Genomic DNA, 14,249 nt, shown 5'->3' on the forward strand with positions numbered 1-14,249 from the left:
GGGGGAGGGGGTTGGCAGTATCAAAGTTGAAGACCTAATAGCTGGTGATGCCAACTCAAAATCAAAACGCAAGTTGCAGTTTCTAAGAAGTGTCTCACTTCATTGCATTCATATTCTCTGCAGCAGATCATCAATGGCACTAATTTCCTTTATGTCTTTGTATGCTCCTCTGCTTACGAAACAAGTATCTGAAACTGCAATCCCATATGTATTTACTAGGCAGTGAGTCTCATTGCTACTTTTGAGTGAACATGCATAGGATTGGGCAGCACATTATTTTTGATTGCTTGAGCAGACCAAAAGGGGCACACAACTAAATGAAATAATACCTTTTCATTATGATCCTTTGGAGAACAATGTTAGTTAAAATGAATGAGAACCATAATGCTTATGAGTAGCAAGGGGGGGGGGGATGTGATAAACAACAGAGTGTCAAATCTTGGAAATGATGCTGGGACATATCCTAACGTGTACCGGTGCTGAGAAACAGAGACACAATATTGTGAACATGCTCAGCACATCATCTTCTGTGTGCTTGGAATAGATGGGTCAGAGTTAAATTAGAGCCTGGAGTATCTCAGTACTAGTGGAAGTATGATTGATTGCTTATCACATGTTCTGCAACCAGCAAGAAAGCAATGAATTGGTTGGTTGGATGTCTGCAGGTGAGCTAAAGAAAACTGGATTATATATAATTGTTTATCATCCAGCCATCACCTACCAATATCTTTGTTACATTACTTATCTATAAACATCACACAAAACTTATTCTAACACAGCTCCTGTTGGGTTGATACTTAGCAGATAGAAACACTGAGAAACTTCCTAAAATAAAAGCGCTATATATGCACTGTTGAGATGTTGTACTAACAACTTAGGACAGATTTAGGTTGACAGTTATCTGCAATGTACAGGTAATCTGGAATTTGTTTTCTCTTAAGAACATAAGAGAAGCCATGTTGGATCAGGCCAATGGCCCATCCAGTCCAACACTCTGTGTCACACAGTGGCCCAAAAAAATTTATACACACACTGTGGCTAATAGCCACTGATGGACTTCTGCTCCATATTTTTATCTAAACCCCTCTTGAAGGTGGCCATGCTTGTGGCCACCGCCACCTCCTGTGCCAGTGAATTCCACATGTTAATCACCCTTTGGGTGAAGTAGTACTTCCTTTTATCCGTTTTAACCTGTCTGCTCAGCAATTTCATCAAATGCCCACGAGTTCTTTATTGTGAGAAAGGGAGAAAAGTACCTCTTTCTCTACTTTCTCCATCCCATGCATTATCTTGTAAACCTCTATCGTGTCACTCCGCAGTCGACGTTTCTCCAAGCTAAAGAGTCCCAAGCGTTTCAACCTTTCTTCATAGGGAAAGTGTTCCAACCCTTTAATCATTCTAGTTGCCCTTTTCTGGACTTTCTCCAATGCTATAATATCCTTTTTGAGGTGCGGCGACCAGAACTGCACACAGTACTCCAAATGAGACCGCACCATCGATTTATACAGGGGCATTATGATACTGGCTGATTTGTTTTCAATTCCCTTCCTAATAATTCCCAGCATGGCGTTGGCCTTTTTTATTGCAAACGCACACTGTCTTGACATTTTCAGTGAGTTATCTACCACGACCCCAAGATCTCTCTCTTGGTCAGTATCTGCCAGTTCACACCCCATCAACTTGTATTTGTAGCTGGGATTCTTGGCCCCAATGTGCATTACTTTGCACTTGGCCACACTGAACTGCATCTGCCACGTTGACGCCCACTCACCCAGCCTCAACAGGTCCTTTTGGAGTTCCTCACAATCCTCTCTGGTTCTCACCACCCTGAACAATTTAGTGTCATCCGCAAACTTGGCCACTTCACTGCTCACTCCCAACTCTAAATCATTTATGAACAAGTTAAAGAGCATGGGACCCAGTACCAAGCCCTGCGGCACCCCACTGCTTACCGTCCTCCATTGCGAAGACTGCCCATTTATACTCTTTTTAGAGGAAAGTTGGTCCTGACACTTACCAGTGGTAGAGTTTCTTTTAATAAAGTCTAATTAATGTGTGTAGAATCCAATGCACATAGGTAGAAGCCATGTAATTTAGATACTACAAAAGGAAGTACATAGATCATGTAGGTATGTTAATGGTACATGCGCTTGAACTGTACATGCAGGTTCTTATTGAGACCCATTTTGCAGAGAAACCAAACCTCTGCATAGGGTACAAACCCTTATCAAATTCAAAATAAAAATATTACTATTTTACAGGTATACATCATAAATACATTCTGCTTTATTACTAACAGGGAGACAAAGACATGATGTGAAGTCATATTTCCACTGACCTTTTCAGTGATGCACAAGCAAATGTCTCTTATAAAGACAAAAGGATGCATGTCCGGAAGATCCATAGTCAAGAATGGCTGGCTGATGTTTTCAAAAATGAAGACAGAGATAAAACTCCATGTGGCATCACAAGAGCCAATATCACAACCTCCCCAAATCCGGTAATTCATACAGGTTGCTCGCTGTCTCAGCTTGCAGGTGGGTAAATCTTTGTGTGACAGGCATTAATCAGCAAAAGTATGTCTGCCTCTGAAGTTTCTGCAAAGTACCACTGATCCCAGAATATGCCAACATTTTCTTCAGAAGATTCTTCATTCCAGTAAAGATGACCACTTGTGGTTTATTCCACAAACCAAACACAATTATTGTAATCCCAATGGCTGTTGAGGGGACAATAGTACTTTCCTTCGTTCACACACAGAGTATCTGGTAGCAAACACAGCATCAGAACCTGTATGTGATATTATATAGATACATGTATATTATATAATGTTGATCCACATAGAAGTATATTCCAAGAAACAATTTGTTCCAGGCCTGTTTTCAAATGACTGGCTGTCATTTCTGCAGGTCCCTCCCCGCAAAGTTCTCAGTAATCTTTATGTAATCAATCAATGCTGCAAATCTTTTAATTATTTTTATTATTATTTCAAACGGCGAGGAGAAGAAGTAAAAAAAAGTGCAGTTCTTCAATTAAAGTGCATGAATGAGGTAAACTAATTTCAAGAGTTTGTTCAGTACTGGCTCAAACAGGAACCATTCTGCCGTGCATTTGTTGCATTTGGGTCCTCATTGCCTGGACGCTGCTCAGAATCTTATTCTGGTGTGCAATGGCAGTAATTCCAATTCTTGCCAGGTCACTGTATGAAGCAAAAAGATGTCAAAGGGTGAGAACTTGATGTTAGAGGCAAATCCAGCAAACACATTTTAAAAAGCACAAAAAATAAAAAGAATGCGAAGCAAGGTGGATATATAAAAATGTTAATTAAATGTCTAAAAGTACTGCTTCAAGCAAAGTTATATATGTTCAAGACTCAAGGCATTCCAATGCTATAATGAATGTAATGATATGCAGCACAAAGCAAAAGAAGCCGATTAAATCCAGATTTACCAGTTTTTTTGTTATACCGCTGAGTACTTACTCCTGGTTCATATGCACCACAGCCTCTAGGGTAGTGTAGCTGGCAGCCGTGAAGTTATCCTTGTATCGCTCCATCTTAATAGCCTGGAGCCAATCACCAACAGAAACTATGGCTGAGAATTCAGGAGAACTTGGATCCAGCAAAGCAGTATTAGGTCTAGAGGGGAAAGAGAGAGAGAAACAGAGACAGGAAGAGTTGAGAAAGAGATTTGCCTCAAAAACAAATAAGCAATCGAACCAACATGCAAAATATCTAACAATTTAAACTGCACCAGCTTTTGTACTCAGTACAGATACTTGAAATCACTATAGTGAGAGTTAGAGGTTAATTTCTTGCCTTTGAAAACCTACTTAGCACTGATTTAATACTAAAGTTCCCAATAAAAAGCAACTTTGCTTGTGGAGAGACTGAAGTGAAATGTCACTGTTACTACTGTACATTTACATATATCTGTGATAACCTAATACAGGGATGTCAAACTCATTTGTTATGAGAGATGGATCCAACATAAATGAGACCTTGCCAGGCCGGGCCATAAAATGTAATGCCCCGTAGCAGAGATATAGCCCTTCAAAAAACACAGACAAACACAAATAATAAAAAACCCCTTAAAATAAAACATGCTTAAAACATTAGCACTTGTTGGTCTTAAAGGTGCTTTCTTTGTACCTCTCCTGTGTAATCCAGGCTCTCTCAATTGCACAGCAGAGCTACTGAGCCAAGCCTCTCTTCCTTCTATTGGCTGAGGCTCCTCCCCCTCCTGGACCCCCGGGGAAGGAAAGAAAGAGCCAGAGCTTCCTTTGAAGCAAGCTATCCCTTCCCACCTTCCTCTCCAAGGGAGGAACCTCACCCAATGGAGAAAATAGAGGTTTTGTTCTGTATCTCCTATGCGATTAAGCAAGCTTGGTAAAACAAACTGTGATGCAGAAGGAAGCAAGAGAGGGAGAAGGAAGCAGATGACGGCCAGTTACTCAGGGGCTTGATAGGAGTCCTCTGGGGACCTCATTCGGCTCCCGGGCCGCATGTTTGACACTCCTGAACTATGTCTGTAATGCTATTGTACTATCATTATTGTGCCTATCCTGAGCAGGTGATGCTGTTCTCCAAGATGCATTTATCTAGAGAACTTAATATGTCACCCAGGAGTTCAAAAGTAAAGGTGCAGATACTTAGAAGTGGCAGTTACCACAAATGTGTACTGCTTCAGTAATAAAGCAATACCATTAAAACAAAGAAAAGTTGGGGTGTGGTTGTCCATGCCTTGGAAGGAAATTGAATGCAAGGCTCCAAAGCCAGAAGTTTTGGGTAGTCAACTCAATCAAAGAAAGCATAGGAGTGTTTGCTCCAGCATGCAGACTTTCTTCAGCTGCTGTCTCATCCACCAACCTTAACTAGAATACTGCAGGATTTGTTATTAGTCTTTTGATGCTTAGCAGGAATTTGGGGGTCTTCTTCAGATTGGAGATCTTTTTTCATCTGATCTGCATTATTGGCAGTGATGGTTTATAAGAAATAGACCTGGTCTTAGACTGGTTAGCTCCTAACTAGGCCAATGGGAATACTGTGGGTTATTAGCATGTACAAAATGATAATTTGCAAGTAGCCTGAGGCATCTAAAGATGAATGGAGTTTTCCCAAGACAGCCAATCATTTTGGCCAGGTGGAAGGCCTTGGTCCTAAGCAGCATCAGCTAATTCAGTTGTTTTAAGGCATGTGCGGGGAGAAGATGAGGCTTGGCTCTTCTCACTGCAGTCTGTGCCAGCTGAATAAACAAAGCCAAGAAGCAATGCTGGCTGAATCCAGAGCCAGCAATGGTGCCCAGAAATTGTGGCAGCTAGTTGAGCTGCCCATTAGTAGCAACCCACACTAAAATAAATGTTTATTGGTATGTTGATTGGTCATAAATGATACTTTAACCCGCTAAATTAAATCAAATCAGATTTAGTGTTTTTTGTCCATGCTTTCAGATGTGGGATCAATGCACACAAGCTGAAAAGAATCTCAAAGACAGTGATTTGCTGTGTGTGATAACCTGTACTTACAACCTTTCTGGAGATGCTATTCAACCTCTGCCTGAAGTGGTGAAATCAGAAACATCCTGCCCCATTTTGCTCACAAAATATGCCATACAGAAAATCTGTTTTATATCAGGAGCATTTTGAACAAGGGAGTTAGTTCACCTTGGCAGGATCCCTTAATGTAGCTTGTATCTACATTAGAAGCTCAAATTTTAACATGCAGCAACATTTATGTGTGGATCTATGCATCTTCTTAGTTTAGAACCTCACATCTTAGGAAATGCCTCAGAAAGGCATGTTATGCTAGCCAAGTTTGCAAGCAAGCTAAGTGCCTGCATGCACAGCAGGGAATTAAAACATTCCTTAATCAATCAATTCCTGACTGATATATGCTAGGGCTGGCAAATAATAATGCTGGCTTTGATTTTTGCTTTGTGGAATTCATGCTTCAGTTTCTCTTTCAGACATCTTCAATATAACTATTTATTTATTTTAGTTCATATTCTGCCCTTCCCCAAAACAACAATTTAAACTTACAATTAAAATCAAAACAATATGAGGCAGTACAATAAAACAATAGGCAAGTTATATACTATAGATGGCAGTTTCAATTAGGCACATTCAACAATTCAGTGTAGTGATGGTCTAAAAATACAATGGGTGATGGTAGAGCAATAAGATGGTATCACAGCAAAGAAGGCCAGCTGATGGGACAGGATGCCCGTTGCCTCAACCAAAGTCCCAGCGGAATAGCTCTGTTTTACAGGCTCTACGAAAAGGTAACAAATCATAAGCGCCCATATCTCTGTAGGGGGCTGATTCCACCAGGCTGGGGCCAAGGCCAAAAAAGCCCTGGCCCTGGTTGAGGCAAGCCGGACATCCTTTGAGCCAGGGATGGTGAGTAGATATTGTGAACCAGAGCTTAATGATCTTCAGGGCACACATGGGGAGAAACAGTCCCGTAGTAGTTATGTTGGTTCCAGGCCATGTAAGGCTTTAAATGTCAAAACTAGGACCTTGAAATGGATCTGGTACTTGGCTGGTTGGCAGTACAATTTATACAGTGCTGGCTGGATGCTTGCCCACACAGACACTATCAACAGCCAAGCTGCTGCATTTAGCACCAGCTGGAGTTTCCAGATCAGTCCAAAGGGCAAGCCTGCATAAAGTGAGTTACAGTAATCCAATCTGGAAGTAACTGTCATATTATTTTTTAATAATAACATGTAACAAAAAAAGGACATTTACTGTATAGACTCTGCTGTACAGAGAGCGCATCAAAGCCATTTTTGGCTTCCACCCTCACAAAAAAACCCCGTGTGATATTTTTAAAAATTCTAAATAACAGATTCTGTACTATAGCAATAACTAAAGTATGTTGCCAATCTATGTTTATAAGCAACCCAAATGAGAATCATGGCTAGAACTGAAGAGATTGAAACAGAAGTTTCCATGATGACCAGCCTCCAAAGGAAGCACTCATACACCACTTAAAGAAGTAGAACACTTAATTCCAAAATTGCTTGTAATAAATCAAATATCAAAATCTCTTACTTCAAATTCTCACATACAAAAGTACTTCTAATGCAGAAACAACAATACAATAGATAGAACTGGGTGCAGTGTACTAGAGAGTATGCTGTGTTATAAAGTGTTCTTGCCAGACATGTATTTTTGAAGTGAAAAGCTGGAAAAACTGTTTGTGAAATGAGAGATGGAGTACTGACTCATTACTATGAGAGCTGGATCCATGGAAGATTTAATTATCATTGAAAAGAGAATCTTTGGATTCCTTCCCAGAGTACAGGACTAATTGATTGGATAGTGAAAGCATCATAAGAATTATGGGATTCCTGGTTCTATGTATTGTATTGTTGTTTCTGTATTAGAAGTACTTTTGTATGTGAGAATTTAATATAAGAGATTTTGATATTTGATTTATTACAAGCCATTTTGGAATTAAGTGTTATACTTCTTTAGGTGGTCTATGACTGCTTTCTTTGGAGGCTCATCATTATGGAAACTTTTGTTTCAATCTCTCCAGATCTATGTTTATTGGCAGATTGGAATCAAATACAACTTAAGGAGATAAAATAGCTGGTATTATGCATCCACCCCTCTTAAATAATTTAACACAGGGAGGGGGGAAACACTTGTTAAGCATCAGAGGCAGTCAGAACAATCAGATCTTGTGCAATTACGCAAGGCCTGCAAAACAACATTATTTCGAATGGCCTTCAGCTAAAGTACAGAGTTGCTCAACATCATGGTATGGAACTTAGCACCAAAATTGCTGTTTTAAAATTGTTTAATACTTTAAATTGCAATTGTTAATTTTAACTGATATTATTGTAATTGTTTTTTACTGCTTTATGGTTTTATTGTTGATATTCAATGTTGTTAGCCGCCCTGAGCCTGCTTCGGCGGGGAGGGTGGGATATAAATATGAAAAATAAAGAAAGAAGGAAGGAAGGAAGGAAGGAAGGAAGGAAGGAAGGAAGGAAGGAAGGAAGGAAGGAAGGAAGGAAGGAAGGAAGGAAGGAAGGAAGGGCTAATAGTTGCCTCAAAGGGCTAATAGTCCATCTTTGGTAATGTAAATAGTAAGCAATGGTGACAGAGGGACAGACAAGGTGGTGACTTCATACATCTGTGGTGGTCCTGCCCTAAAATTCATAATTTTGGGGTTCTTATATTAAAAAAAAAATTAAGGAAATCACTGGAGAATCTCTCCCCTTTCACCAAGAGACTGTTCTGTTAGGCTGGTGGCCCAATGCACCATCAAACAAAATTTCTGTAGACAGGATTGCCCTCTTGCTGGCAGTAGCACGATTGGAGGTTACTGCACACTGGAAAGACAAGGCTCTGCCTTCAATACATGCTTGGAGAACCCGACTGTGGGATTATTTCCTACTAAGTAAAATCTCAACTTATAGTGCTGATGCTCTGACAGAATGTACTCAAGAAAAATGTACTGTGTTCTGGTTCCAAATAGTGGAATATCTCACCAAACATAATATTCTCCCCAAAAAACCGTTTTTATCATGATATGTTCTATTTCTAATATGTTCTGGGCTCACTTTCTCTCCTCTGGTCTGAATACAAAAAACTGTGAGCTCTAATTAGTTGAGTTTGATTAACTGGGTTTCTTAATAGAATATTGGGACAGTTATTTGTACATTCCTACAGTAGAATCAGTCAACAGAATGTATTTTCACTGGATGCTCTTCAGTATAATTATATGACTGCTCCTTGGCTCTCTATTTTATGGATTACTCTTTCTTTTTCTTGTTTTTTTAACATTTATTATATCCTCACTAAGGCTGCATTATTTGAGGTGATAGATTACAGTGTTCTTTATTGTAAACTGAAAATCTGTTAATAAAAATCTGATTAATTTAAAACAAACAAACAAACAGAGGGACATACTTTATACATGAAAAACAGCATTTTTTCCATGAGTTTGTACTATCAGGGGTTGAATCTCGTCTGGCTACCTTTAACTGCAGAATTCATTCAAGGAGGCTGATTTAAGAAATATAGAATTATTATTCTTTCACCTAGAAATGTGTGTCATTTTTGGATGTTTTCTTCCCCCAAACCTTGCCTCTGGATCAGCTATTTCACTTCATTCCTCTAGTCTCATCAGTGAGCTGTCAATACCTGAAAATTTGTTCTTGCATTCTTGATTTTTTGAGTTATGTTGTCTTCACTCAGTGAGATCCTTGCATTTTAGTCCCTAGAACACTTGTTACCCGATTGAAGGGTCTGCGAGGAGCCTGTCTTCTCAAGTGGATACTCAGTGGCCTGAATCCTACAATTCTACTCAGCAAAGTCTGAGATCCGCAGAAAATCTATAGTGCAATCCTAAACAGAGTTACATTCTTCTAAGTCTACTGATGCCAATGAACTTAGAAGGGAATAATTCTTCTTTGGACTGCATTGATAATCACACAATTCCTGAAGTTAGTATCTCAGCTATGCCTGTTTACAGAACAGCTGTAGCTACTGCATGATAAGGTCTTGAGTAACACTCAGGGTAAAGCTGATGGATTCTACCACCATGAGCTGCTCAGCCAGATTCCAGGAGAGGCTTCCTTCTTTCAAGATTCTGAAGTTGTACAGGATGAGGAAAAAGTATTACATTTTGCTGTATTACAATTTTGGTTTACGTCAGTTTCTTCAAAGAGATAATTAATAATACACTGGAGGTTCCATTGGGGGGGTGGGGGTGGGTGGGCTCCCTCTGGGTATCCTACCCCCCAGGGAAAGTGTATGCGCAATACATAGCCTCTCCTCTCCCGGTGTAGTGAATGCCGCGTGGTCACTGTCTGGCTATGCCTGGCAGATGGTCACTGCAATGGCCTCTCCTGCATTACTGCATCCGTAGCAACACCTTCTCACTGGTCCCCCCGTTTTTCACAGAGTTTGCTACGTCATGGTGCGACCGAATTGTCCGGCGGTATAACCGGATGGGCAGGCTGGGCCCACCAACCTTGCCAGCCTAAGAGAAGGAAAACTCTAACATCAAACCCGGGCAGATAGAGCTCGTTAATGTAACACCTACCACCTGGAGGACTCGCTGCCGGCGTCCCGGCTTACTGGGCCATGGCAGATGACCCCCAGGTGAAAGGGTGGGGCCAGTACCGCGCACACTGGGCTTCACCTAAAAAATTCCTCTGCGCAGGCCTGAAGGGCATATCCACATACACAACCCACAACGCATCAAGTCCTGCAGCGATGGGCAAGGGGCGAAACAGCAGGTGGAAGGTGCCACTGGAAGCCGCAGTCCCGATCCTGCATGTAGGCGGTTCAGGGTATTGGTCGCCTGATGCTAACCCGGAGACGAAAGCATTTTTCGGCAGCACCCTGAACGACCAAGCAGCCTTATCTAGGGACAGCACTGCTTGCTCCACACGGAGAGGGGCCTAGAAAAGGTGGCCTAAACAAAGCTCGTCTCCTCCACCCCAGTTGGCTAGCCGCGGTCAACGGGCATCCTTACTTGCGGTCAAAAAACAACAACAAAGAAAAGGCATGCACCTGCCTCACAAAGTGTGCAAAGACTAAAGCTTGCGTGTTGGAACATCAGAACCATGCTTGACACAGTAGACAGTGGTCGCCCTGAACGACGCTCTGCTCTAGTTGCCCACGAACTTCTCAGGTTGAATATCGACATAGCAGCTCTCAGTGAGGTCCATTTCCCTGAGGAAGGTAGTCTTCAAGAACACGGTGCTGGCTATACCCTCTACTGGTCAGGTAAGTCAAAGGCTGAGAGCCGCCTTTCTGGCGTTGGCTTCATGGTCAGGAACTCCATTGCCTCCAAACTCGAAAACCTGCCAACAGGTCACTCAGATCGCATCATGTCCATGCGCCTCCCACTTCAAAACAAGCAGCATGCAACACTCTTCAGTGTGTATGCCCCAACCCTTCAAGCAGATCCTGCAGAAAAGAACAAGTTCTATGCTGATCTACACAACCTCGTACGGAAGACCCCTACAGAGGACAAGGTGATCATCCTTGGCGACTTTAATGCCAGAGTAGGTAAAGACTCGGAAGCCTGGTAAGGAGTACTTGGCAAACACGGCATTGGCAACTGCAATGACAACAGGCGCCTCCTGCTAGAATTCTGCATGGAGCACCAGCTCACCATCACCACACTATCTTTCAGCAGAAGAACAGTCTGAAGACAACCTGGATGCACCCACGGTCCAAGCACTGGCACCTTATCGACTACATTCTGGTGCGCCAGAGAGACCTTCGAGATGTCTTACACACCCGAGTAATGCCCAGTGCAGAATGTCATACGGATCATCGTCTTGTACGCTGCAATCTCCGTCTTCACTTTAAACCCACACCCAGGAGAGGAGGTATCCCTCGGAGGAAGTTTCAGGTTGGCAGTCTCCAGTCAGCCGAAGTTAAAGCTGCCTTCCAGGCAAAACTCCAGTCAAGAATTGAGGACCCCAGTTGCCCCACAGACCCTTCTCCAGAAGCACTCTGGGAACACCTAAAAACTACCATCCTGCAGATCTCTGAAGAAGTCCTTGGGTTCTCCACAAGGAAGAACAAGGACTGGTTTGATGAGAACAATCAAGAGATCCAAGATTTACTGGCGAAAAAGAGATCTGCCTACCAAGCACATCTTGCTCAGCCCTCCTGTCCTGGGAAAAAAGCAACCTTTCGCGCTGTATGTAGCAACCTCCAGCGCAAGCTTCGAGACATTCAGAACGAGTGGTGGACCAAGCTTGCTGAGAGAACCCAGCTGTGTGCAGACACTGGTGATTTAAGAGGGTTCTACAAAGCCCTGAAGGCAGTATATGGTCCATCATATCAGTCTCAGAGTCCCTTGCGTAGTGCAGACGGCCAAGTGCTCCTCACCGACAAGGCATCCATATTGAACCGGTGGTCGGAGTATTTTCAGGTCCTCTTCAGTGCCAACCGCGTAGTTCAAGATTCAGCAATCCACCTCACCCCACTTCAACCAGTGAAAACAGAGTTGGATGAGATCCCCACTCTTCTAGAGACTGTTAAAGCCATCAAGCAACTGAAAAGTGGCAAGGCAGCAGGAGTTGATGGAATTCCACCAGAGATCTGGAAGCATGGGGGCACAGTACTACATAGCTCACTTCACAAAGTACTTGTCACCTGCTGGGAACAAGGCAAATTACCACAGGACTTTCGCTATGCAATCATCATCACCCTATACAAGAACAAAGGGGAAAAGTCAGACTGCTCCAACTACCGGGGGATAACCCTGCTCTCCATCGCAGGAAAAATCCTTGCCAGAATACTCCTGAACAGACTGGTGCCCGCCATTGCAGAAGAACTCCTCCCAGAGAGCCAGTGCGGCTTCAGAGCTAACAGGAGCACCACCGACATGGTATTTGTTCTCAGGCAGCTCCAAGAGAAATGCAGGGAACAAAACAAGGCTCTGTATGTGACTTTTGTCGACCTTACCAAAGCTTTCGATACCGTTAGCAGGAAAGGCCTGTGGCAAATCTTGGAACGTTTAGGATGTCCCCCAAGGTTCCTCAGCATGATCATCCAGCTACACGAAGACCAACGAGGCCAAGTCAGACACTGCAACGACCTCTCGGAGACCTTCCCAATAGGCACAGGTGTAAAGCAAGGCTGTGTTCTCGCGCCAACTCTCTTTACGATCTTCTTTAGCATGATGCTTCAAAGAGCCGCAGTAGATCTAGATGATGACGATGGTGTCTACATCCGCTATCGCACCGATGGCAGCCTGTTCAACCTGAGGCGACTAAAGGCCCACTCCAAGACAATGGAAAAACTCATCCGAGAGCTACTGTTTGCTGATGATGCTGCACTCGTCTCCCACTCGGTATCAGCTCTGCAGCATATGATGTCCTGCTTTGCAGAGGCTGCCAAGCTATTCGGCCTAGAAGTTAGTCTGAAGAAGACAGAAGTTCTCCACCAGCCTGCACCCCAGGAAGATTATCACCCTCCCTGCATCACTGTGGGTGAATCAGTTCTGAAGACAGTCCAGCAGTTCAGCTACCTGGGGTGCATCATCTCCTCAGATGCTAAGATCGACAAGGAGATCGACAACAGGCTGGCAAAGGCAAACCGTGCCTTTGGCCGACTGCACAAAAGAGTATGGAGCAACAAGCATCTGAAAAAAGGCACAAAGATCAATGTTTACAAAGCAGTTGTGATGACAACCCTCATCTACGGCTCCGAATCGTGGGTTTTATACCGTCATCACCTGCGACTCCTTGAGCGCTTTCATCAGCGCTGCCTTCGCACCATCCTCAACATCCACTGGAGTGACTTTGTGACCAACACTGAAGTTCTCAAGCGGGTGGAGGTTACCAGCATCGAGGCACTGCTGTTGAAGACGCAGCTGCGCTGGGCAGGGCATATTTCTAGGATGGAAAACCACCGCCTTCCCAAGATTGCCCTGTATGGTGAACTCTCCACCGGCCATCGAAATAGAGGGGCACCAAAGAAGAGGTACAAGGACTCCTTGAAGAAATCCCTTGGCACCTGTCGCATCAACCATCACCAGTGGTCTGACCTAGCCTCAGATCGCAAAGCATGGAGGCACACCATCCACCAGGCTGTCTCTTCTTTTGAGAACGCACACATAGCTGGTCTTGAGGACAAAAGGAGATTGAGGAAGAATCGCACTGCTACAGCACCAACCCTAAATCAGACTTTTCCCTGCAGCCACTGTGGCCGGACCTGCCTGTCCCGCATTGGTCTTGTCAGCCACCAGCGAGCCTGCAGCAGACGTGGACTATTGCACCCTTCTTAAATCTTCGTTCGCGAAGCCAAGCCGAGAGGGAGGTTCCATTGGTTGGTTGATTTTTTTTTAAAAAAAACATGTCGTTATTCAAAGGGGATGTCTTATTAGATAAGCTTTTCTGTTCCTAGTATTGTCTTAAGCCAGTGGTTTGAACTAAATCCAGCCTTTAATGGTAAGCAGGCAGTGAGTGATTTGAAAAATATGAACCCCCTCCCCTCCTTTCAATTTGTTTCTTTATTTCTAAAAAATGCTCTTCTTAATTGTTTCAAATTAAAGCAACATAGGATTCCCATATGACTTTAAAACCTGCTAGATAACCGTAACGTTAGGAGGACTATAAATCTTTTTAAAATATACAGAACTCTTGATTCCCTCTATTCCTGATTTTTTAAAAAATCTCTTCAACATTTGCAGAACCATTTATAAATGTTATTAAAATGACCATGTTATGAAAAAAAATTCACTATGATTATTAAAATATTGT

The 14,249-nt window shown here is 42.9% G+C and overlaps 1 protein-coding gene across 1 annotated transcript in view; it reads right to left on the reverse strand.

The window, feature by feature from the left end:
• Positions 1 to 2,965: 2,965 nt before the first annotated feature.
• The window catches only part of EPHA4 (EPH receptor A4), a 253,169-nt gene continuing 241,885 nt past the window's right edge, over positions 2,966 to 14,249 (reverse strand). The window contains exons 16-17 of the mRNA XM_060242183.1: positions 3,482 to 3,637; positions 2,966 to 3,199 (exon numbers count right to left, since the gene is read on the reverse strand). Of these exons, the coding sequence (XP_060098166.1) occupies positions 3,085 to 3,199; positions 3,482 to 3,637 (271 nt within the window). The 3' untranslated portion in view covers positions 2,966 to 3,084. The remainder of the gene's footprint in view (positions 3,200 to 3,481; positions 3,638 to 14,249) is intronic.

This window comes from Heteronotia binoei, chromosome 6 (assembly GCF_032191835.1).
Source record: "Heteronotia binoei isolate CCM8104 ecotype False Entrance Well chromosome 6, APGP_CSIRO_Hbin_v1, whole genome shotgun sequence".
Taxonomy (NCBI): Eukaryota; Metazoa; Chordata; class Lepidosauria; order Squamata; family Gekkonidae; genus Heteronotia; species Heteronotia binoei.